Consider the following 26,950-nt stretch of genomic DNA (forward strand, 5'->3'; position numbering starts at 1 on the left):
AATGAAAGAATTTAAGTTGAGACACAGTTGTGGCAATAAATGCTATGTATAGGAAAACAAGTGAAATAATATTTGGTTTCTTATTTGATTTTCCAGGTTTCATTGGTAGGCCAGGGCGACCCCTGGAACCAACTGGGGAAGCGTGTACATCGATAACAAACCAAATATGCCAAAATTTAACCTATGATGAGACCTCATTTCCAAACATGGCTGTAGCCACATCTGATGAAGCAGATTTGTTTCTTGAGCTGATATCCATGTTCACTGGTTGCCATCAACAAAGCCAACTGTTTGCTTGTTCATTTGTGTATCCTGAATGTACTGTAAGCTTTTTTGGATCAAGGACATCTTCTATCAAGGCTTGTCGGTCACTTTGTGAGAGTGTGGTGGAAAGGTGTGGATTTGTGTTCAGCTACTCGAATTTTACCACTGCTGTAAACTGTTCTCATTTCACTGAAGAGGAATGCACAACAGAAATCGAATCTGGTGAGTATCTCATCAATCTATATCACTGCTGTATATTCGTTTCCCCTGCCTGTATTGTTGACACTTCATCTACTCTTTTCCTTTTCAAACCTCTGATAAATTTCTCAATACACAATGTACCAGCATTGTTCCTCTTTTGTTGCTCAGCGATATCAAACTGATACTCTATGTGACAATTCTAACTTCATTAGACAATAAAAGATAATCTCAGGTGGGCCTTACAATACATACAGAGCCACACACTCGGCTTGGAAAAAAAAAAGAAATCCTTGTGCGAGATCCTTTAACACTATTGACGATTAGTGTCCTCTCCGTGTATTCAAAAACTATAACAGGAAGAACATTTCACCTATAATTTCAAATCTTTACCACCAGGAACGTTTTCCTGTCCAGCTGGGTGGTTTCAATGTGGAAGTAGTTATGAGTGCCAACCCAAGATAAACAGTGTGATGACTCACGTGACTGCGCTGATGGCTCAAACGAAATAGGTTGTCCTCCAGGTAATTCCATGGCAGTTTAATCAATCACAAGACATGACATGAACAAGTTGTAAAAATCAGGAAATCATGGAACTCTGGTATATCTGATATTATTATAGATTTTGTGTTCAACCAATATTGACAACGATGACCAACATTTCGAAAATAAGATCTACAATATCACATATATTGCTGACTTGCTCTTGCAATACACTAATCTCAGAGGTGTCGTAGACTAACATCGAGACAAGATTTCATTTTTCTGCTGTAACAATAATCTTGATTTGAAAAGTGTCTTAATGGATACAAACACTTTCATTACAAATTTCTTCATATAGATGTCCATGTTCTGTAAAATTTGAATGAAAGAATTTAAGTTGAGACACAGTTGTGGCAATAAATGCTATGTATAGGAAAACAAGTGAAATAATATTTGGTTTCTTATTTGATTTTCCAGGTTTCATTGGTAGGCCAGGGCGACCCCTGGAACCAACTGGGGAAGCGTGTACATCGATAACAAACCAAATATGCCAAAATTTAACCTATGATGAGACCTCATTTCCAAACATGGCTGTAGCCACATCTGATGAAGCAGATTTGTTTCTTGAGCTGATATCCATGTTCACTGGTTGCCATCAACAAAGCCAACTGTTTGCTTGTTCATTTGTGTATCCTGAATGTACTGTAAGCTTTTTTGGATCAAGGACATCTTCTATCAAGGCTTGTCGGTCACTTTGTGAGAGTGTGGTGGAAAGGTGTGGATTTGTGTTCAGCTACTCGAATTTTACCACGGCTGTAAACTGTTCTCATTTCACTGAAGAGGAATGCACAACAGAAATCGAGTCTGGTGAGTATCTCATCAATCTATATCACTGCTGTATATTCGTTTCCCCTGCCTGTATTGTTGACACTTCATCTACTCTTTTCCTTTTCAAACCTCTGATAAATTTCTCAATACACAATGTACCAGCATTGTTCCTCTTTTGTTGCTCAGCGATATCAAACTGATACTCTATGTGACAATTCTAACTTCATTAGACAATAAAAGATAATCTCAGGTGGGCCTTACAATACATACAGAGCCACACACTCGGCTTGGAAAAAAAAAAGAAATCCTTGTGCGAGATCCTTTAACACTATTGAAGATTAGTGTCCTCTCCGTGTATTCAAAAACTATAACAGGAAGAACATTTCACCTACAATTTCAAATCTTTACCACCAGGAACGTTTTCCTGTCCAGCTGGGTGGTTTCAATGTGGAAGTAGTTATGAGTGCCAACCCCAAGATAAACAGTGTGATGATTCACTTGACTGCGCTGATGGCTCAGACGAAATAGGTTGTCCTCCAGGTAATTCCATGGCAGTTTAATCAATCACAAGACATGACATGAACAAGTTGTAAAAATCAGGAAATCATGGAACTCTGGTATATCTGATATTATTATAGATTTTGTGTTCAACCAATATTGACAACGGTGACCAACATTTCGAAAATAAGATCTACAATATCACATATATTGCTGACTTGCTCTTGCAATACACTAATCTCATAGGTATCGTAGACTAACATCGAGACAAGATTTCATTTTCCTGCTGTAACGATAATCTTGATTTCAAAAGTGTCTTAATGGATACAAACAACTTTCATTACAAATTTCTTCATATAGATGTCCATGTTCTGTAAAATTTGAATGAAAGAATTTAAGTTGAGACACAGTTGTGGCAATAAATGCTATGTATAGGAAAACAAGTGAAATAATATTTGGTTTCTTATTTGATTTTCCAGGTTTCATTGGTAGGCCAGGGCGACCCCTGGAACCAACTGGGGAAGCGTGTACATCGATAACAAACCAAATATGCCAAAATTTAACCTATGATGAGACCTCATTTCCAAACATGGCTGTAGCCACATCTGATGAAGCAGATTTATTTCTTGAGCTTATATCAATGTTCACTGGTTGCCATCAACAAAGCCAACTGTTTGCTTGTTCATTTGTGTATCCTGAATGTACTGCAAGCTTTTTTGGATCAAGGATATCTTCTATCAAGGCTTGTCGGTCACTTTGTGAGAGTGTGGTGGAAAGATGTGGATTCGTCTTCAACTACTTGAATTTTACCACTGCTGTAAACTGTTCTCATTTCAGTGAAGAGAAATGCACAACAGAAATCGTGTCTGGTGAGTATCTCATTTATCTATATGGCTGCTGTATATCTGTTTATCATGCGTGTTCTGATAAAGACACCTCATGCACTCTTTTCGTTGTAAGCTTCTTATAATTTCTATACACATTATGTAACACCATGGCTGCTCTTTTGTTGCTTGGCGATATCAACCTCAAATTCTATGTGAAAATGTTCAATTCATAATTGAAGAAAAATAGTCTGAGGTGAATCTCACAATACGTACGGAGCCAGACAATGGGCTTGTAAAAGGAAATGCTTGTGCAAGATCCACTAACACTGTCGATGATAATTGTCCTGTCTGTTAATTCAAGAACAGTAACAAGTGGAACGTTTAAGCTACACTTTCCAATCTTTATCACCAGGAACGTTTTCATGCCCAGCTGGATGGTTTCAGTGTGGAAGTAGTTATGAGTGCCAACCTCAAGATAAACAGTGTGATGATTCACTTGACTGCGCTGATGGCTCAGACGAAATAGGTTGTTCTCCAGGTAATTCTTTGGCAGTTTTATCAATCTTTCATTGAATAGAATTGACATTGCTATAATCGCACCACCACGCATGTCTTACACACCACAAAATGTATCCATTGTTCATCGGTACAGTCATTGTAATTTAGTTTTCCAAAGACGTGACAAGAACAACCTGTAATTCTCATGAGAACAACAAAATCTTTGAATTCTTACATTATTACAGCTTTTGTGTTCAATGAATATATAAAATGCAGAACCACATTTCCAGAGTAAAGAAGTACAATATTATATGTATTGCTATCTTGCTATCGCAAACATTGAGGTGTCTTGGGTTATGATACAGATATGATTTTTTTCCTGTTCAAATGATAATCTTGATTTAAAAAGTGTCGTTTATGCATACACAAACGTTTTTCATTGTCAAATGATAGATGTCAGTGTTCTATTGAACATGTATAAAGTGATTGAAGTTGAGAAGCATGCAGCTTTGGAAATGAAGGCTATGTATAGGAAAAAAAGTGAAGTAATATTTCGTTTTTTCTTTGATTTTCCAGGTTTCATTGGTAGGCCGGGGCGACCCCTGGAACCAACTGGGGAAGCGTGTACATCGATAACAAACCAAATATGCCAAAATTTAACCTATGATGAGACCTCATTTCCAAACATGGCTGCAGCCACATCTGATGAAGCAGATTTATTTCTTGAGCTGATATCAATGTTCACTGGTTGCCATCAACAAAGCCAACTGTTTGCTTGTTCATTTGTGTATCCTGAATGTACTGCAAGCTCTTTTGCATCAAGGACATCTTCTATCAAGGCTTGTCGGTCTCTTTGTGAGAGTGTGGTGGAAAGATGTGGATTTGTGTTCAGCTACTCGAATTTTACCACGGCTGTAAACTGTTCTCATTTCAATGAAGAGAAATGCACAACAGAAATCGTGTCTGGTGAGTATCTCATTTATCTATATGGCTGCTGTATATCTGTTTGTCGTGCGTGTTCTGATAAAGACACCTCATGCACTCTTTTCGTTGTAAACTTCTTATAATTTCTATACACATTATGTAACACCATGGCTCCTCTTTTGTTGCTCGGCGATATCAACCTCAAACTCTATGTGAAAATGTTAAATTCATTATTGAAGAAAAATAGTCTGAGGTGAATCTCACAATACATACAGAGCCACACAATGGGCTTGTAAAAGGAAATGCTTGTGCAAGTATAGGCCGCGTTCAAAAAAAGTGGTGGGGGGGGGGGCTGGAGGAATTCAGGGGGGGACTCGAAAATTTTTGGGGTAGTCGAGAGGGGGGACTTGAAAGTTTTGCTCTGCCTATAGGGGGGACCTGAAAATATTTTGACTCCCAACATTTTGATGTCGTCCAATGGTTCTAATGTTAGTAATAATTAAACAAAATCTAGAACCGTTTTGTCGTATTTTATGTCTTTAATCTCGAAAAAGTCTAAAAATGTATGAATGCCATTAAATTTTCGTAGAACAAGTTGGCCTTGTAATGGGGCAGGAGCTACAACTGTTGATAATTTTTCAATATTTCTATGCAATGTTTCAAACACAGTTTCTTGGTGTCTCTCTACAGCATGCTGAAAAACACAATATTCAGTTTGTCAACAAAGCCTGTTTGTCTAAATATGACTCTGATGTAGTTTAGGAAGAGTTTCGGTCATAGGACACTCAATTGACAGTGAAACATACATCTACTTGTACACAAGATCCAGCCAGAGAGCAACACATAGAAGACTAGGGACTAACAGTTACCATAGATTTTTGAATTCTGGCATATGAGAACAATCAAATATTAGAGAGAAAAAAAGGGGTCACCATAATTGATCTTATACAAATGTACGATGAAAAGTCAGTTTTTCTAAAATCACTTGAAATAAAACCATTCATTTCAAGTTCATGCAGTGAATGAAATTTTCACATCTCATAGTACCAATAACACAAAAGTAAAACTTTGAACAGTAAAGACTCTAATTTAAATGGAAAAATGTGAGACTAAATGGAATATTTTATTTTTATCAAATTTGCCATTATTACACCCAAAATTTCTGAGATTAAAACATTATTTTCATGGAATATTTTAACCTTCCAGTATTGTCAATTTTGTAAAACATTTTATAAGTGGCATCTAAGTTGTGTATGTCTTGCACTTTTGAAAAAAAAATTTTGGTAGGTCACTGTGCTCATTTTTTCACAATTTGGTTAAACGTAGCTCTAGGAATACACAATTTTTCATACTCTCTCATGATTGTCATTTTGTGCGCTTTTCAGCTGGTGCCATTGAACTCGCCAGAGTTGGATAAACTTAAGTCGGCTTAGACTGAGATATCCAAAAAGTTCACTGATGCATTTAAAAATGATTCAATTTAAGAACTTGCCCTAGGTATATGGCTCTACAACCTGCTGATAAAAAGAAATAGTGTTGAACACTTGCGTGCAGAACGACACATTACATGTTTTTTTTACTCTACGTGCATTCCTAATAAATATGCGGCTATATGGTAATTTGGGGGGGGACTTGAAAATTTTTGAGGGGATTGAGGGGGGGACTTGAAAATTTTTGAGGGTATTGAGGGGCGATCTGAAAAAAAAATAAGATTTCAATCGCGATTCCTCCAGCCCCCCCCCCCACCATTTTTTTTGAACGCGGCCTAACACTGTTGATGATAATTGTCCTATCTGTTAATTCAAGAACAGTAACAAGTGGAACGTTTAAGCTACACTTTCCAATCTTTATCACCAGGAACGTTTTCATGCCCAGCTGGATGGTTTCAGTGTGGAAGTAGTTATGAGTGCCAACCTCAAGATAAACAGTGTGATGATTCACTTGACTGCGCTGATGGCTCAGACGAAATAGGTTGTTCTCCAGGTAATTCTTTGGCAGTTTTATCAATCTTTCATTGAATAGAATTGACATTGCTATAATCGCACCACCACGCATGTCTTACACACCACAAAATGTATCCAATGTTCATCGGTACAGTCATTGTAATTTAGTTTTCCAAAGACGTGACAAGAACAACCTGTAATTCTCATGAGAACAACAAAATCTTTGAATTCTTACATTATTACAGATTTTGTGTTCAATGAATATATAAAATGCCGAACCACATTTCCAGACTAAAGATGTACAATATTATATGTATTGCTATCTTGCTATCGCAATACATTGAGGTGTCTTGGGTTATGATCCAGATATGACTTTTTTTCCTGTTCAAATGATAATCTTGATTTTAAAAATGTCGTTTATCCATACACAAACGTCTTTCATTATCAGGTTTTCATTGTCAAATGATAGATGTCAATGTTCTATTGAACATGTATAAAATGATTGAAGTTGAGAAGCATGCAGCTTTGGAAATGAAGGCTATGTATAGGAAAACAAGTGAAGTAATATTTCGTTTTTTCTTTGATTTTCCAGGTTTCATTGGTAGGCCGGGGCGACCCCTTGAACCAACTGGGGAAGCGTGTACACCGATAACAAACCAAATATGCCAAAATTTAACCTATGATGAGACCTCATTTCCAAACATGGCTGTAGCCACATCTGATGAAGCAGATTTATTTCTTGAGCTGATATCAATGTTCACTGGTTGCCATCAACAAAGCCAACTGTTTGCTTGTTCATTTGTGTATCCTGAATGTACTGCAAGCTCTTTTGCATCAAGGACATCTTCTATCAAGGCTTGTCGGTCACTTTGTGAGAGTGTGCTGGAAAGGTGTGGATTTGTATTCAGCTACTTGAATTTTACCACGGCTGTAAACTGTTCTCATTTCACTGAAGAGGAATGCACAACAGAAATCGAGTCTGGTGAGTATCTGATATATCTATATCACTGCTGTATATTCGTTTCCCCTGCCTGTATTGTTGACACTTCATCCACTCTTTTCCTTTTGAAACCTCTTATAAATTTCTCAATACACGATGTACCAGCATTGTTCCTCATTTGTTGCTCATCCATATCAAACTGATACTCTATGTGACAATCCTAACTTCATCCGACAGTAAAAGATAATCTCAGGCGGGCCGTACAATACATACAGAGCCACACATTGGGCTTGGAAAAAAGAAATCCTTGTGCAAGATCCTTTAACACTATTGAAAATGAGTGTCCTGACTGTTAATTCAAAACCCATAACAAGTGGAACATTTCACCTACAATTTCAAATCTTTACTACCAGGAACGTTTTCCTGTCCAGCTGGGTGGTTTCAGTGTGGAAGTAGTTATGAGTGCCAACCCCAAGATAAACAGTGTGATGATTCACTTGACTGCGCTGATGGCTCAGACGAAATAGGTTGTCCTCCAGGTAATTCAAAGGCAGTTTAATCAATCTTTATTTGAATGCAATTGCGTTGCTATAATCGCACCACCCTGCATATTTAACATACCAAAAAACCGTTTCCATATTTCGTCAATACAGTCATTGTAATCCATTCTTCAAAAGACATGACATGAACAAGTTGTAATAATCAGGAAATCATGGAAATCTGATATATCTGATATTATTATAGCTTTTGTGTTCAACCAATATCGACAATGGTGACCAACATTTTGAAAATACGATCTACAATATCACATTAATTACTGATTTGCTCTTGTAATACACTAGTCTCAGAGGTGTCGTAGACTAACATCGAGACAAGATTTCATTTTCCTCTTGTAACGATAATCTTGATTTGAAAAGTATCTTAATGGATACAAACAACTTTCATTGCAAAGTTCTTCATAATCCAATTGTAGATGTCCATGATCTGTAAAACTCGAATGAAAGAATTTAAGTTGAGACACAGCTATGGAAATGAAGACGATATCGGACAAAAAGTGAAATAATATTCGGTTTCTTCTTCTATTTTCCAGGTTTCATTGGTAGGCCGGGGCGACCCCTTGAACCAACTGGGGAAGCGTGTACACCTGTAACAAACCAAATATGCCAAAATTTAACCTATGATGAGACCTCATTTCCAAACATGGCGGTAGCCACATCTGATGAAGCAGATTTATTTCTTGAGCGGATATCTATGTTCATTGGTTGCCATCAACAAAGCCAACTGTTTGCTTGTTCATTTGTGTATCCTGAATGTACTGCAAGCTCTTTTGCATCAAGGACATCTTCTATCAAGGCTTGTCGGCCACTTTGTGAGAGTGTGCTGGAAAGGTGTCGATTCGTCTTCACCTACTTGAATTTTACCACGACTGTAAACTGTTCTCATTTCACTGAAGAGGAATGCACAACAGAAATCGAGTCTGGTGAGTATCTAATATATCTATATCACTGCTGTATATCTGTTTGTCATACGTGTTCTGATGTAGACACCTCATGAACTAGTTTCATTTTGAACTTCTTATAATTTCTATATACACTATGTAACACCATGGTTCCTCTTTTGTTGCTCGGCGATATGAACCTCAAACTCTATGTAAAAATCTTATGTTCATTGATGACGAAAAGTAGTCTGAGGTGAACCTCACAATACATACGGAGCCACACAATGGGCTTGTAAAAGGAAATCCTGGTGCAAGATCCTTTAACACTGTTGATGATAATTGTCCTGTCTGTTAATTCAAGAAGAGTAACAAGTGGAACATTTCACCTACAATTTCAAATCTTTACCACCAGGAACGTTTTCCTGTCCAGCTGGGTGGTTTCAATGTGGAAGTAATTATGAGTGCCAACCCCAAGATAAACAGTGTGATGATTCACTTGACTGCGCTGATGGCTCAGACGAAATAGGTTGTCCTCCAGGTAATTCAATGGTAGTTTAAAGGGGAAATTTACCCAGAGTTTCTTAGGTAATCAGGTCGTTATTTAATGAAAAATAAACAAAATAGCGTTGGTTTCATTCACTTTCACTTGCGCGTACTAGCGCAGTGGCCACAAGCTGAACGCACGAAAACTGAAGTGACGTTTCAAACTTGCTAGTCACAGCGGGTTCAAAGCGAGGTCATTTATAACCAAGGTCTTCTACGCCAAGGGGAGTACGCGTACGCGGTACGCATACCTGAGCGCTTGACTGAAAATCATAATGGCAAAGATAATCTGTAATAATTTCAAACCTGAACGAGCAATCGATGATCCAAGACTGATATTGTCAGAAAGTTACAGCGACTCGAGTTTGGAAAGTGACTATTCTAGCTCCGATGACGAAGTTAAAATTACTCTCGGCGATCAATCATGCCTGTCATTGTCAACCCAATCGCTGTGAAATCATGCCGACACTGAAGTAATGCCAATGCTGTAAAGAGATCGACATCAATTCTAAAAAGTGCAAGCATTTTTAATGTGTTACAGAACACCCTGATGTAGCCATGATTAGTCTAGAATCAGCGGTCCTGTCTACAGCGTTCCGTTTTTAGTGCCTGAGCGTACGCACAGTCCCATATGTACAAGCAAAGCACTTGGGGCTGGATAGTGGATATGCCCCGGGCAGTTTTCTTTTAGGCTTGTAGTTCAGTAGTTGGACTTGCAACTTTCGCTAAAAGCACCCGTTCTCAAAGTTGTATTCGCAGAAAACTTTATTTCTGCTCGACTTAAACATCGACACCGAGTGCTTGGCCCCTATATTCTGTAACCATTCTATACACTGTAAGTGGAAAAGCTTACAGTTGCACACGTCGACTGCTTCAATGACCAAGTTTACGACGTCACTTCCGGTATTTTAGTACACCGCTGTTTGTTAGCCAGTGAGTCAAAGTGATAAAATCGACTCCAAAGCCTTTCAATGACCATAACAGTTTAATATTCCAAAATTAATTTTCAGGGTAAATTTCCCCTTTAATCAATCAAAAGATATGACATGAACAAGTTGTAATAATCAGGAAATCATGGAACTCTGGTATATCTGATATTAAACGGCTTTTGTGTTCAACCAATATCAATGGTGACAAACATTTCAAAAATAAGATCTACAATATCACATATATTGCTGATTTGCTCTTCCTATACACTAGTCTCAGAGGTGTCGTAGACTAACATCGAGACAAGATTTCATTTTCCTCTTGTAACGATAATCTTGATTTGAAAAGTGTCTTAATGGATACAAACAACTTTCATTGCAAAGTTCTTCATAATCCAATTGTAGATGTCCATGATCTGTAAAACTTGAATGAAAGAATTTAAGTCGAGACACAGCTGTGGAAATGAAGACGATATCGGACAACAAGTGTAATAATATTCGGTTTCTTCTTTGATTTTCTAGGTTTCATTGTTACGCCCGAGCGACCCCTTGAACCAACTGGGGAAGCGTGTACACCTGTAACAAACCAAATATGCCAAAATTTAACCTATGATGAGACCTCATTTCCAAACATGGCGGTAGCCACATCTGATGAAGCAGATTTATTTCTTGAGCTGATATCAATGTTCACTGGTTGCCATCAACAAAGCCAACTGTTTGCTTGTTCATTTGTGTATCCTGAATGTACTGCAAGCTCTTTTGCATCAAGGACATCTTCTATCAAGGCTTGTCGGTCACTTTGTGAGAGTGTACTGAAAAGGTGTGGATTCGTGTTCAGCTACTTGAATTTTACCACGGCTGTAAACTGTTCTCATTTCACTGAAGAGGAATGCACAACAGAAATCGAGTCTGGTGAGTATTGCATTTATCTATATCACTGCAGTATATCTGTTTGTCATGCATGTTCTGATGTAGACACCTCATGAACTCGGTTCATTTTAAACTTCTTATAATTTATACACACAATGTAACACCATGGCTCCTCTTTTATTGCTCGGCGATATCAACCTCAAACTCTATGTGAAAATACTACATTCATTGATGAAGGACAAAAGTCTGAGGTGAACCTCATAATACATACGGAGCCACACAATGGGCTTGCAAAAGGAAATCCTGGTGCAAGATCCTTTAACACTGTGGATGATAATTGTCCTGTCTGTTAATTCAAGAACAGTAACTAGTGGAACATTTCACCTACAATTTCAAATCTTTACTACCAGGAACGTTTTCGTGTCCAGCTGGGTGGTTTCAATGTGGAAGTAGTTATGAGTGCCAACCCCAAGATAAACAGTGTGATGATTCACTTGACTGCGCTGATGGCTCAGACGAAATAGGTTGTTCGCCAGGTAATTCCAAGGCAGTTTAATCAATCAAAAGATATGACATGAACAAGTTGTAATAATCAGGAAATCATGGAACTCTGGTATATCTGATATTATTATAGCTTTTGTGTTCAACCAATATCAACGGTGACCAACATTTTGAAAATACGATCTACAATGTCACATTAATTACTGATTTGCTCTTGCAATACACTAGTCTCAGAGGTGTCGTAGACTAACATCGAGACAAGATTTCATTTTCCTCTTGTAACGATAATCTTGATTTGAAAAGTATCTTAATGGATACAAACAACTTTCATTGCAAAGTTCTTCATAATCCAATTGTAGATGTCCATGATCTGTAAAACTTGAATGAAAGAATTTAAGTTGAGACACAGCTATGGAAATGAAGACGATATCGGACAAAAAGTGAAATAATATTCGGTTTCTTCTTCTATTTTCAAGGTTTCATTGGTAGGCCGGGGCGACCCCTTGAACCAACTGGGGAAGCGTGTACACCTGTAACAAACCAAATATGCCAAAATTTAACCTATGATGAGACCTCATTTCCAAACATGGCGGTAGCCACATCTGATGAAGCAGATTTATTTCTTGAGCGGATATCTATGTTCATTGGTTGCCATCAACAAAGCCAACTGTTTGCTTGTTCATTTGTGTATCCTGAATGTACTGCAAGCTCTTTTGCATCAAGGACATCTTCTATCAAGGCTTGTCCGTCACTTTGTGAGAGTGTGGTGGAAAGGTGTCGATTCGTCTTCAGCTACTTGAATTTTACCACGACTGTAAACTGTTCTCATTTCACTGAAGAGGAATGCACAACAGAAATCGAGTCTGGTGAGTATCTGATATATCTATATCACTGCAGTATATCTGTTTGTCATGATGTTCTGATGTAGACACCTCATGAACTAGTTTCATTTTGAACTTCTTATAATTTCTATATACACTATGTAACACCATGGTTCCTCTTTGGTTGCTCGGCGATATGAACCTCAAACTCTATGTAAAAATCTTAAATTCATTGATGACGAAAAGTAGTCTGAGGTGAACCTCACAATACATACGGAGCCACACAATGGGCTTGCAAAAGGAAATCCTGGTGCAAGATCCTTTAACACTGTTGATGATAATTGTCCTGTCTGTTAATTCAAGAAGAGTAACAAGTGGAACATTTCACCTACAATTTCAAATCTTTACCACCAGGAACGTTTTCCTGTCCAGCTGGGTGGTTTCAATGTGGAAGTAATTATGAGTGCCAACCCCAAGATAAACAGTGTGATGATTCACTTGACTGCGCTGATGGCTCAGACGAAATAGGTTGTCCTCCAGGTAATTCAATGGTAGTTTAAAGGGGAAATTTACCCAGAGTTTCTTAGGTAATCAGGTCGTTATTTAATGAAAAATAAACAAAATAGCGTTGGTTTCATTCACTTTCACTTGCGCGTATTAGCGCAGTGGCCACAAGCTGAACGCACGAAAACTGGAAGTGACGTTTCAAACTTGCTAGTCACAGCGGGTTCAAAGCGAGGTCATTTATAACCAAGGTCTTCTACGCCAAGGGGAGTACGCGTACGCGGTACGCATACCTGAGCGCTTGACTGAAAATCATAATGGCAAAGATAATCTGTAATAATTTCAAACCTGAACGAGCAATCGATGATCCAAGACTGATATTGTCAGAAAGTTACAGCGACTCGAGTTTGGAAAGTGACTATTCTAGCTCCGATGACGAAGTTCAAATTACTCTCGGCGATCAATCATGCCTGTCATTGTCAACCCAATCGCTGTGAAATCATGCCGACACTGAAGTATTGCCAATGCTGTAAAGAGATCGACATCAATTCTAAAAAGTGCAAGCATTTTTAATGTGTTACAGAACACCCTGATGTAGCCATGATTAGTCTAGAATCAGCGGTCCTGTCTACAGCGTTCCGTTTTTAGTGCCTGAGCGTACGCACAGTCCCATATGTACAAGCAAAGCACTTGGGGCTGGATAGTGGATATGCCCCTGGCAGTTTTCTTTTAGGCTTGTAGTTCAGTAGTTGGACTTGCAACTTTCGCTAAAAGCACCCGTTTTCAAAGTTGTATTCGCAGAAAACTTTATTTCTGCTCGACTTAAACATCAGCACCAAGTGCTTGGCCCCTATATTCTGTAACCATTCTATACACTGTAAGTGGAAAAGCTTACAGTTGCACACGTCGACTGCTTCAATGACCAAGTTTACGACGTCACTTCCGGTATTTTAGTACACAGCTGTTTGTTAGCCAGTGAGTCAAAGTGATAAAATCGACTCCAAAGCCTTTCAATGACCATAACAGTTTAATATTCCAAAATTAATTTTCAGGGTAAATTTCCCCTTTAATCAATCAAAAGACATGACATGAACAAGTTGTTATAATCAGGAAATCATGGAACTCTGGTATATCTGATATTAAACGGCTTTTGTGTTCAACCAATATCAACGGTGACAAACATTTCAAAAATAAGATCTACACTATCACATATATTGCTGATTTGTTCTTCCTATACACTAGTCTCAGAGGTGTCGTAGACTAACATCGAGACAAGATTTCATTTTCCTCTTGTAACGATAATCTTGATTTGAAAAGTGTCTTAATGGATACAAACAACTTTCATTGCAAAGTTCTTCATAATCCAATTGTAGATGTCCATGATCTGTAAAACTTGAATGAAAGAATTTAAGTCGAGACACAGCTGTGGAAATGAAGACGATATCGGACAACAAGTGTAATAATATTCGGTTTCTTCTTCTATTTTCAAGGTTTCATTGTTACGCCAGAGCGACCCCTTGAACCAACTGGGGAAGCGTGTACACCTGTAACAAACCAAATATGCCAAAATTTAACCTATGATGAGACCTCATTTCCAAACATGGCGGTAGCCACATCTGATGAAGCAGATTTATTTCTTGAGCTGATATCAATGTTCACTGGTTGCCATCAACAAAGCCAACTGTTTGCTTGTTCATTTGTGTATCCTGAATGTACTGCAAGCTCTTTTGCATCAAGGACATCTTCTATCAAGGCTTGTCGGTCACTTTGTGAGAGTGTACTGAAAAGGTGTGGATTCGTGTTCAGCTACTTGAATTTTACCACGGCTGTAAACTGTTCTCATTTCACTGAAGAGGAATGCACAACAGAAATCGAGTCTGGTGAGTATTGCATTTATCTATATCACTGCAGTATATCTGTTTGTCATGCATGTTCTGATGTAGACACCTCATGAACTCGGTTCATTTTAAACTTCTTATAATTTCTATACACACAATGTAACACCATGGCTCCTCTTTTATTGCTCGGCGATATCAACCTCAAACTCTATGTGAAAATACTACATTCATTGATGAAGGACAAAAGTCTGAGGTGAACCTCATAATACATACGGAGCCATACAATGGGCTTGCAAAAGGAAATCCTGGTGCAAGATCCTTTAACACTGTGGATGATAATTGTCCTGTCTGTTAATTCAAGAACAGTAACAAGTGGAACATTTCACCTACAATTTCAAATCTTTACCACCAGGAACGTTTTCGTGTCCAGCTGGGTGGTTTCAATGTGGAAGTAGTTATGAGTGCCAACCCCAAGATAAACAGTGTGATGATTCACTTGACTGCGCTGATGGCTCAGACGAAATAGGTTGTTCTCCAGGTAATTCAATGGCAGTTTAATCAATCAAAAGACATGACATGAACAAGTTGTAATAATCAGGAAATCATGGAACTCTGGTATATCTGATATTATTATAGCTTTTGTGTTCAACCAATATCAACGGTGACCAACATTTCGAAAATAAGATCTACAATATCACATTAATTACTGATTTGCTCTTGCAATACTCTAGTCTCAGAGGTGTCGTAGACTAACATCGAGACAAGATTTCATTTTCCTCTTGTAACGATAATCTTGATTTGAAAAGTATCTTAATGGATACAAACAACTTTCATTGCAAAGTTCTTGATAATCCAATTGTAGATATCCATGATCTGTAAAACTTGAATGAAAGAATTTAAGTTGAGACACAGCTATGTTAATGAAGACGATATGGGACAAAAAGTGAAATAATATTCGGTTTCTTCTTCTATTTTCCAGGTTTCATTGGTAGGCCGGGGCGACCCCTTGAACCAACTGGGGAAGCGTGTACACCTGTAACCAACCAAATATGCCAAAACTTAACCTATGATGAGACCTCATTCCCAAACATGGCTGTAGCCACATCCGATGAAGCAGATTTATTTCTTGAGCGGATATCGATGTTCACTGGTTGCCATCAACAAAGCCAACTGTTTGCTTGTTCATTTGTGTATCCTGAATGTACTGTAAGCTTTTTTGGAACAAGGACATCTTCTATCAAGGCTTGTCGGTCACTTTGTGAGAGTGTGCTGAAAAGGTGTGGATTCGTGTTCAGCTACTTTAATTTTACCACGGCTGTAAACTGTTCTCATTTCACTGAAGAGGAATGCACAACAGAAATCGAGTCTGGTGAGTATTGCATTTATCTATATCACTGCAGTATATCTGTTTGTCATGCATGTTCTGATGTAGACACCTCATGAACTCGGTTCATTTTAAACTTCTTATAATTTCTATATACACAATGTAACACCATGGCTCCTCTTTTATTGCTCGGCGATATCAACCTCAAACTCTATGTGAAAATACTACATTCATTGATGAAGGACAAAAGTCTGAGGTGAACATCATAATACATAAGGAGCCACACAATGGGCTTGCAAAATGAAATCCTGGTGCAAGATCCTTTAACACTGTTGATGATAATTGTCCTGTCTGTTAATTCAAGAACAGTAACAAGTGGAACATTTCACCTACAATTTCAAATCTTTACCACCAGGAACGTTTTCGTGTCCAGCTGGGTGGTTTCAATGTGGAAGTAGTTATGAGTGCCAACCCCAAGATAAACAGTGTGATGATTCACTTGACTGCGCTAATGGCTCAGATGAAATAGGTTGTCCGCCAGGTAATTCCAAGGCAGTTTAATCAATCAAAAGACATGACATGAACAAGTTGTAATAATCAGTAAATCATGGAACTCTGGTATATCTGATATTATTATAGCTTTTGTGTTCAACCAATATCAACGGTGACCAACATTTCGAAAATACGATCTACAATATCACATTAATTACTGATTTGCTCTTGCAATACACTAGTCTCAGAGGTGTCGTAGACTAACATCGAGACAAGATTTCATTTTCCTCTTGTAACGATAATCTTGATTTGAAAAGTGTCTTAATGGATACAAACAACTTTCATTGCAAAGTTCTTCATAATCCAATTGTAGATATCCATGATCTGTAAAACTTGAATGAAAGAATTTAAGTTGAGACACAGCTATGGAAATGAAGACGATATGGGACAAAAAGTGAAATAATATTCGGTTTCTTCTTCTATTTTCCAGGTTTCATTGGTAGGCCGGGGCGACCCCTTGAACCAACTGGGGAAGCGTGTACACCTGTAACAAACCAAATATGCCAAAACTTAACCTATGGTGAGACCTCATTTCCAAACAAGGCGGTAGCCACATCTGATGAAGCAGATTTATTTCTTGAGCTGATATCAATGTTCACTGGTTGCCATCAACAAAGTCAACTGTTTGCTTGTTCATTTGTGTATCCTGAATGTACTGCAAGCATTTTTGGATCAAGGACATCTTCCATCAAGGCTTGTCGGTCACTTTGTGATAGTGTGCTGGAAAGGTGTGGATTCGTGTTCAGCTACTTGAATTTTACAACGGCTGTAAACTGTTCTCATTTCACTGAAGAGGAATGCACAACGGAAATCGAATCTGGTGAGTTTCTTATTTCTCTATATCACTGCTGTATATCCATTTGCCATAGCTGTTCTAATGTAGACACTTCATCCACTCTGTTTGTTTTCAAACTTCTTACAATTTCTAAATACTACATATAACACCATGGCTCCTTCTTTGTTGCTAAGCGGAATTAACCTCAAAGTCTATGTGAAAATACATGTACTACATTCATTGACGAAACAAGAAAGATAGTTTCAAATGAGCCTCACAATATGTGTTTGGGATTGTTAAAAAGAAATCCTTGTGCAAGATCCTTTAACACTATTGATGATGATAAGTGTCCTGTCTGTTAATTCAATAAGTAACAAGTGGAACATTTCACCAGCAATTTCCAATCTTTATCACCAGGAACGTTTTCCTGTCCAGCTGGATGGTTTCAATGTGGAAGTAGTTATGAGTGCCAACCTCAAGATAAACAGTGTGATGATTCACTTGACTGCGCTGATGGCTCAGACGAAATAGGTTGTAGTCCAGGTAATTCCTTGCCACTTTAATCATTCTTTCATTGCATTCATTTTACGTTGCTATAATTGCACTACCTAGATAATATTTAACATACCAACAAACTATCCATTGTTCGGCACAATCATTGAAGATGTGAAATGTGCAAGGTGTAATCATGAGATCACGGAAATCTCAGATCTCTTATAATATTATAGATTCTGTGTTCATGAAATATCAAAAAATGGTGACCAACATTTTCAGAATAAGATGTACGATACCACATGTATTGCTTACTTGCTCTTTCAATATGTTAGTCTCAGAGGTGTCGTAGGCTAAGGTCCAGACATGATTTCGTTTTCCTGTTCTAATGATAATCTTGATTTGAAAAGTGTTTTAATGGATACATAAACAACTATCATTGCCAGGTTCTCCATTATCCAATTGTAGATGTCCATGTTCTGTAAAACATGAATGAAACAACTTATGTTGAGACACATCTGTGGAAATGAAGACTATACAGGACAACAAGTGAAATAATATTTCATTTCTTCTTTGATTTTGCAGGTTTCATTGGTAGGCTGGGGCGACCCCTTGAACCAACTGGGGAAGCGTGTACACCAGTAACACACCAAATATGCCAAAATTTAACCTATGATGAGACCTCATTTCCAAACATGGCTGTAGCCACATCTGATGAAGCAGATTTATTTCTTGAGCTGATATCAATGTTCACTGGTTGCCATCAACAAAGCCAACTGTTTGCTTGTTCATTTGTGTATCCTGAATGTACTGTAAGCTTTTTTGGATCAAGGACATCTTCTATCAAGGCTTGTCGGTCACTTTGTGAGAGTGTGGTGGAAAGGTGTGGATTTGTGTTCAGCTACTTGAATTTTACCACGGCTGTAAACTGTTCTCATTTCACTGAAGAGGAATGCACAACAGAAATCGAATCTGGTGAGTTTCGTATTTCTCTATATCACTGCTGTATATCCATTTGCCATGGATCTTCTGATGTAGACACTTCGTCAACTCTGTTTTCAAACGTCTCATAAATTTCTAAATACAACATGTATATTACCACCATTGCTCCAGTTGTGTTGCTCAGAGATATCAACCTGAAACCCAATTTTATTTAGTAAACTACAATGAGTAATTGGCTTTTGTTGCTGATATGTTACTTTGAAAATAGTTACAAATTTTCTGATAACATCTAGTGGGGAATAACATGAAGCTGCGTTCTCACACTGAGTGTCATTTTAGTATTAAAGGTCTGCTCACCTGCAATCTGCATAGTAATTCGACCATCTAGGACAACATAACTTGTATATTGAAGGTGATACTTTAAAAGCATCTAAACTGTGAGAGAACGTAAGACTGGCACTCTGTTAGCATTTCTGTTTTGGCCTTGACAATTTTCATAAAGAACACTTTCAAATGTTTTTCCGAAGTGCTGCTCAACAGAAGGAATATTATTAAAGGAACTTAAATTAAAATTAGTTAGCCTGAGAAATTAAGTCAGTCTGATGATTCACACAAAATATATTAAATTTGTTTCTTTCTGTCTTCATAGGTGTTTTTTCCTGTCCAAATGGCTGGTTACAGTGTGGTATAACCTACCAATGCTACCAATCACATCAAAAATGCGATAACAAGCTTGACTGTGATAATGGTCAAGATGAAATGTTTTGCAGAGTATTTGGTAAGTAAATAATGCAGTTGTCATAATACTTGAGTATGGATATAAAGGTCCCATAAAACTCCTGTTAGACATGAACACATGTCCCAAATTCTAAAAGTGGTCAAAATTTGAGAACTGTGATTATTTGTTTACAAGTTTTCTCCCATTTAATGTGCACGGTTTGTGAGTTTCACTGTTTGACTAAAGATTTCAAACGTTTTATACAATAGTCTTATTTCACAAGGACTAAAGGACTTGTTATTTTAAGTGATGTGTTTTAATGCTATATTTTTTGCAGGTAAAAGAGACAGAGAACAAACTGTGCCAGCTGAAAAAGGGGAAAGCTAGCAGAATCAGTTCCTATTCATTACAGATTTTGTTGTTCTACAAGAGCCTCAGTAGCTGCAACTTTTCATGGTCCTGCCATCAGTACCAACCCTCAGTTGTGCTGTGATTTTATGTGCCAAGAAATGTACGTCTACTTGTTGAAGACATACACTGTAAACTTTGAGGGTTACATAACATGTTAGGGACTGTGGCACTCCAGAATGTTGCAACGTTTGACCAGCTCCATGTTATCTGACTATACTGTCCATGCCCAGTGAAAAAAGTGCAATATTAACTGACACGTAGCTCTGTATAGATTCACAAACAATTATATCATATTTGATTGGTCAAGACATGGAAATAACCATGCTATATTCGCAACATAGCACAGTTGGAACAGGCACGAGCCCTCAACCTACGACCCTTTACTACGACTGAAGGCACACTGTACTTGGCCGTGGCAAACTCTAAAGAAAAAAAGTACCGCCCACAACTGACATTACAGACTTCTCAAATATGTAAACCATAGTAGTGTAATTTGAATATTCATAACGTTGGCTATTTACGTACATAATGACCATAATGAGTGAGCGGTGTGGGTGGTCTTGTTACCCTACATACTGTCAATTAACTTGTTCCTGTCATATGATTGGTTCCAACAAAATGTTGTTGGAGAACGGGATTTCAACAGTGTGCCTTCAGTCGTAGTAAAGGGTCGTAGGTAGCAGTGCGCTGGAGCGCCTGCACAGGACTGAATCTTTCAGTCTATCTTTGATGAGTTGTACAATATCTACTAAGCACCTGTTAGACACTAAGTGCTCCAGTTATTATAATTTCATACGTATATCAAAAGTATTTATCTGTGCAATGAAAATAAAAAGTGGGAAACCTTCAATTTTTATTTGTTATAATGCAAAAATATTATCTATTTGAATATGCGATCTGTATGGAGAAACATGTACCAGAGATATTGTTGTAAATGGATTAAACTATTACCAACAATTACTGATTATTGAGAACTGCACTGTTATAGTTTTGAGATGAAAATTATCACTTTTCATTAATGACACCAATAAAACATTTCAAAAAAGGTATGAGGTTTGTTTCTTGCTTACGTGTGAAGCCAAATACCGAACAATTGAATCTTAAATTTTGGCATAAATTGGAATGTCTATTACTTTGTGTGCAAAATTTTGTTACCACAAAATCCAGACAAGAAAAAATTAATTTTACTATTTATATTCAGTCAAATTTGAACCTTTCATCTGCTCATAGGTGCTTGAAAGTTTCAAACAATTACCAAACTACAATTTGTACAATTTTTCTCATATGAACAATGAGCGTGTGATAAGATATCTCCTCAGCACTAATTTCAGGACAATTTACATAGACACACAGACACACACGCATACAGAGCACTAAATTTCAGGACAATTTACACACATATCTATACTTATAGATACATATATACATGTATTGGTCTGGGGAACATGACTATTAGTGCAAGATGCGAGGTATAATGATATTCAAATATGCAGATTACATTAATGAGCATTGTTTCGGTATTAAAATTCTATGCTAATGACCCTTAATCAATGTGGAATATTCATGTACCTCGGATCTTGCATTGTATAGAACATGAGATTAGTATTTGTAAATTACCAGCAATAAATATAGAAGAAAAAGAAGAGTGTTAAATGATAATTTCAAAGTAGTGAACCTGAAAAATTAACAAATGTGGAAGAAAATGACAGGTTGTAGATTTCAACAGTGCACTTAAGGTAGAATGCGCCTCAGGGATGGATATTCGGACTCTTGAACTTTTTCAATTCTTTTCTGATCTACCACTTGTAGGGGTTCATTTTAAAGCTCTTTATGTAAGAAAACTTTTTATCTGCTTAGTTTTTAAAATTTCAAAACTTTATTTTTCTCCACAGGGTTAACACAGTGATGGCAGCCATTTTGAATTTTGAATATCAGTAAATCTTGGGTTGTGTCCCTGTACTAAAATTTGCATGGTGACCCCTGATTTTTATTCTTGACTTTGAAAGAGAATGATTGAAAAATTCCTTAAGGAAAGTTTAAGCAAAAGTTTAAGTCTTTCACTTTCGAGCCACATACTACCTTAACACAGAAAATAATGAGAGCTCACACAAGCATTTGTTAAAGGTGCACGGTCACCGTAAATTTGCATATTCCATTATGGTAAAGGCGCGGGGCTTAGCGTACTACCTGTAACACCTGTAGCTGTTGGTCCCCCATATTTGATACGTCAAAGAACATGCAGACGACGCTGCTAAGTATGCCACAGCTGGTCGTGCGGAGGCGCCCTTTTTAAAAAGCGGTCACCCGCGTAAAATCTGTGATTGGCTATTAAAAAACAGGTGACCGTATATCTTTAAGTAACTTCATTGGCCACTTTTGAACTCGGATTGATCAGATATTCCATGTCGCATGACATTTTACTGTGCTTACTTCAATGAAGTATATACATTCAAAAAAAAGGTATATACATGCTAGTGTGAGCACTCTGAAAATGATCATAGATGGATAAATTTCTTTTTAGTGAACCCCCTCCACATAGCTTCTTGAAAAGTTATCTTGAGTGTCAGCCTAATTCCTCAATATGCTTACTGGTTGAGCTCCAAAACTAATAAAATGTAAAGAAAATTTAAATTTGTAATACCGATGCCTTTTTTTGGCAAGTTTATTTATAGATCTAAATTAAGACTACAAGTAATTATAAGTAGTAACAACAACATCATCATTAAAGCCTATGAAAGCTTTGTGCATTTGCGGTTCGTACAGCCCTGTATTGAGATGTATAAACTATCTTCTCTTATACCTTAATAAAGATTTGCAAAGTGGCACATTTAATGAGGCATTCTCATCATGAAATTAGAAAGCAACTTGTTCTATTATTTCAATGGAAAGCAAAAAATTACAAAAACAAGATATGTCATCATGTCAACGAATTGTCCTTTTGAGAAAATATGACATATTCCTCATTGGAACCGGTAAACAGTAACATTCAAATGCCTACCCAATATTATATTTACAGAGAACACCACATTAACCCGTCAAGCCATTTAGCAAAATGCCTAGTGAGACAGGGAGTCATTTGGCCAGATAACAAATAAATTGGCGATCAACTTCACTGGTTGTGTACAGCAATTGCAAACACTAAAATCAGCGGGTAATCTCAATCGGTGTCAATTGTGAATTATTCTTCATTCGATTCAGTTTATTTTCTAAGATACACCATGAGAGAAATGGTTTGTACCACTGTGCGATATTTACGCAGCCTGTAGTATCAGTATCAATTTTACGGCCAGAGTTGGGCTTCCTGCTGACTTTTGTATTACGGTACAATCGGTACAATCGCTGTACCAGACCACTGAAGTTGACCACCAATTAACTTGTTATCTGGCCAAATGACTCTCTGTTTTACAAGGTATTTTGCTAAATGGCTTGACGGGTTAATGTGGCGTTCTCTGTAAGTAGGGCAAAAACAGAGCAAAAGAAGGTGCCAGCAAAGGTACTTACTAACATATTGCTTTGGTTCTGGTAACTCTGTGAAGTATACCATGACAGGGTTGAATCCCCTATCATGTTATATAGCCAACATATTTTCAAACAGGCAAAATTTTAAGATAATACACACTAAGTGACTGTGAAATACTACTGTACATGTGATAAACTCTCTAATCTCATAATCACTATTTTCTCCAATGCTAAAATGACCCTTGAATACATAATAAACTTGAGAAATATCTGATACATGTCAGGCCAATAAGATGCAAATATACAAAATCTCCTGCAGAGAGATTGGGATCTGATAAATTTTGGGCAAAACTTGCAGGATAGTTAGTCACTTTGTTAAATGTACATGATCTTTTTTCTCTTGAATATTTTACAGTAAAAAGATGACATCAAGAATTTAACAAAGGGCAGACATTCCAAAGTTTACTAGTGTCAAGATCACCCAGTTAGCACTTGATTAAAAACGTTCTAACTTTTGTAATATTGTTCAATAATCTGTCCAATACCAGGCAAATGGCTTTCCAGTGTGCCTATAGAATCATCAGGTAAAGAGTCAGACCCATGTCAAAACACAACAGCAAACTTTCAGTGCATACCTCTCCCCGTCAAGACGATAATACTCAGTCAACATCTTATACACATGTCACTGAGAACATCAAGTATTTTCTTAACACTGACCATGACATGAAATAATGCTGCTTGCTGTAATTTCCTGAGGTAAACAGCTCATTTGAATACCAGCTATAAAGATATATTCATCACAGAGTGGAGATAATATAATTTTCTCTGTGACAACGCCCCCTCTTGACACAACTGTAGTTATCTTTTGTTTCTCATCTTTCAACATCTTTTAATATCCTGAACTGTAAAAAGGTTTCTCCACAGATACAAAGTTGGCAAAAATATTGTCTAGGACAGGAATGCTGTCCTGTTAGATGATCGTACATACAAAGCTACAAATACATATACTATGAAAGCACACTGGAACAGCAGTGATTTACTCTGCTTAAGTTTAATTCTTTCAATTTAATTTCGTTTCAAAAGTTTTGGCTGAAAAAAAAATACATTGTCAATTTACATAGAATCAGAATGCCTAGACTAATAACTTTTCTCAAAAGGGATTACAGTTTAAAATAATCCTGATTGAATTTAGCTCAAAGTACTCACAAATAATTGTGAATTTGAAGTCCACCGCCTCTTATCACAGTTCTGTTTGATTTGATGATTTGTCATTGCAAATTCTACCAACACTCTGAATACGGGTATTTCTTGTTTAATTGATGAAATTACACATCGCTAATTCTTCAGAAGTTGGATTTATAATTCATGGATAACATACAATCGGTAATGAGAGGAGCAATAGTTACAAAAGTTCATATCTTGTTATGAATGTTGTTGAGTTTAGACATACATGTATGCAGCAGAGCTACTGTGGATAATATCCTGGTTCTACTTAAAGGTATACAGTCACCTGTAATCTAAATATGCCCATATATGGTCAAAGGGGCGTTCCTTGGTATTTAAGATGCCCATGTGGGGGCGCTGTTTTTAAAAAGCGGCCACCCGCTTAAAATCTGTGATTGGGTAGATTTTCTCTTTCCATGGTAACTGTGGCAAAATAGGAACAGGTGACAGTATACCTTTAACCCTTTGAGTGCTGTAATTTTTCCCTTGAAAGTTTTAGAGCAACATTTTGCAATTTTTTTATGAATTTTTCTGTAATTTTTCGGTTTTAGACTAAATAGACATCATATTTCATTGTCTACACTTTTTTATCAAGATTAAGGCAAAAATCTGAAAAAAATTTTACAAGGGCAACTAAAATTGACTTTGGCGCTCAAAGGGTTGAAATGCTGATGGCATCTGTTGGCTTGTCAATGAAGGTGGCAATATTACCTGCAGCCAACACTGTGACAAATTTCACCCACTTTTCACCCGAGTTCAATGCAGAGATGGTGTTCCACATTTATCACTATCAGCCTAGGGGGTCATTATGGTAAAGACTGGGGCATGATTATATAGCTACAGGCCTGAGGAGTACCCCTTTACAGACAACTCTTATCCAAACATTTCTGTCCCTGATTTTCAATCGTTTTGCTACCGCTCGTGATTGGATCTTAAGACATCATTTCTTTTGTTTCCATAACAACATTAGAGGTAAAATACATGTCCATTTTCCCCATTTTTGCACATATAGTTCTTAGATATTTTGTAAAAAATGTAGGGCAAAATATATTTTTTTCATATTTGTGATTGAAATAGTATATCTTCGAATATCTGCCCTTTTGTAGAGCCTACATGACTTCAATGCTGCATTAACAACCTCATTGATTGAGTAAATGCATCATCATCTTTCAATCTTCTGAAAATCAGTCTTACTGAAATTTTACTAGAATGAAAAACACATACAGTACATCATAAACCTTTGAATTCTTTTCTATTAAATAATTATTTACAGATTAAAAAAAATCCTTCTTTACTTTACATCTTATCACACTACGACATCAAATGTTAAACTTGAGGGGGCAATATGAAAAAATATCTGCTTTATATCACTTAACCCTTTCACCACCAATGGTTTGGTCCAAACCTATTGTTATTAGTGGTGATTATGGACCTGCTTACAGGTAATTGGGGGTGAACAGGTTAAATTTCATACAATGATCTCCATCTGGTTCTCCGCCTGAGAAGGTGAAAGGTCATAAAATAGTGTTTCCTGCATTTTTCTATCATTGCACTTCAACTTGAACCCTATCGTCCCTGTTTCAAGCTTCTTCAATCCTATCACCCCTGTTTCTAAGTGGTTTGATCCAAAAGTGCTTCTGAAAACAAGGTTCTGTGAAGGCTGGGTGGTATGACTGTTACGATAGCTCTCCGATGGGTGCATTCTGCAGCCACAGATCATGGGTGAATTGATAGAGAGGGCCTGTCACTGATACCTAGGCAAGAGATAAAAGACATTTTTTATGTTCTTTAGCCATTTCAACAGAAAATAAAATATATTTTTGAGGGCAGAAATGGAATGTAAGACCACGGACTACAGAAAGACCATATTTTCCAAGTTTTGATATCATCCATATTACTTGAACTGTCAAAATTTTAATCTTGGTTTTATAAATTTGAACTGTTTCTTTTAAATACATGTTGAAGAAGTCATTGACGATGACATAGTCCCCACTTGTAATAGGAATATTAGTCTTGATGGGGCAGGGAAATGTGGTTATTAAGAAGTATCACTGGAGTGTATATGTTGAGATCAATGGGCACATAGGTCTATGTTGTTGTTCCCAATTTGCAACACACGAGGCATGTCTAAGTTATGGTTCTAAATCGGGAAAAAAGATCAGACCTCTAGCATGCAGTATTGGCCAGCCAAGAAATACATATGTGCATA

The 26,950-nt window shown here is 37.2% G+C and overlaps 2 protein-coding genes across 3 annotated transcripts in view; one reads left to right on the forward strand and one right to left on the reverse strand.

The window, feature by feature from the left end:
- The first annotated feature begins 97 nt into the window (after positions 1-97).
- LOC139115610 (low-density lipoprotein receptor-related protein 2-like) lies at positions 98-24,110 on the forward strand. The gene is made up of 25 exons (XM_070677867.1): positions 98-486; positions 862-986; positions 1,423-1,812; positions 2,188-2,313; positions 2,751-3,140; positions 3,511-3,636; positions 4,173-4,562; positions 6,378-6,503; positions 7,056-7,445; positions 7,817-7,942; positions 8,494-8,883; positions 9,254-9,379; positions 10,833-11,222; positions 11,591-11,716; positions 12,158-12,547; positions 12,917-13,042; positions 14,497-14,886; positions 15,257-15,382; positions 15,824-16,213; positions 16,584-16,709; positions 17,151-17,540; positions 17,913-18,038; positions 18,573-18,962; positions 19,579-19,707; positions 19,985-24,110. The coding sequence occupies exons 3-25, from the start codon at positions 1,533-1,535 to the stop codon at positions 20,032-20,034; spliced, it is 5,619 nt and encodes a 1,872-aa protein (XP_070533968.1). The 5' UTR covers positions 98-486; positions 862-986; positions 1,423-1,532; the 3' UTR covers positions 20,035-24,110.
- Positions 22,684-26,950, reverse strand: part of LOC139115611 (nicotinate phosphoribosyltransferase-like) — a 29,336-nt gene continuing 25,069 nt past the window's right edge. For both annotated transcript variants that reach the window (XM_070677868.1, XM_070677870.1), the window contains one exon: positions 22,684-26,495. In XM_070677868.1, the coding sequence (XP_070533969.1) occupies positions 26,418-26,495 (78 nt within the window). In that variant the 3' untranslated portion in view covers positions 22,684-26,417. The remainder of the gene's footprint in view (positions 26,496-26,950) is intronic.

This window comes from Ptychodera flava, chromosome 17 (assembly GCF_041260155.1).
Source record: "Ptychodera flava strain L36383 chromosome 17, AS_Pfla_20210202, whole genome shotgun sequence".
Taxonomy (NCBI): Eukaryota; Metazoa; Hemichordata; class Enteropneusta; family Ptychoderidae; genus Ptychodera; species Ptychodera flava.

What these genes read in the sequence shown, in the direction of transcription:
- LOC139115610 (XM_070677867.1), top strand. Translation starts at nt 1,533, where the DNA reads ATGGCTGTAGCCACATCTGATGAAGCAGATTTGTTTCTTGAGCTGATA. An exon ending in CGAAATAGGTTGTCCTCCAG is followed by an intron (nt 9,380 to 10,832) that starts GTAATTCAATGG and finishes TTGATTTTCTAG; the next exon opens with GTTTCATTGTTACGCCCGAG. An exon ending in CGAAATAGGTTGTAGTCCAG is followed by an intron (nt 18,039 to 18,572) that starts GTAATTCCTTGC and finishes TTGATTTTGCAG; the next exon opens with GTTTCATTGGTAGGCTGGGG.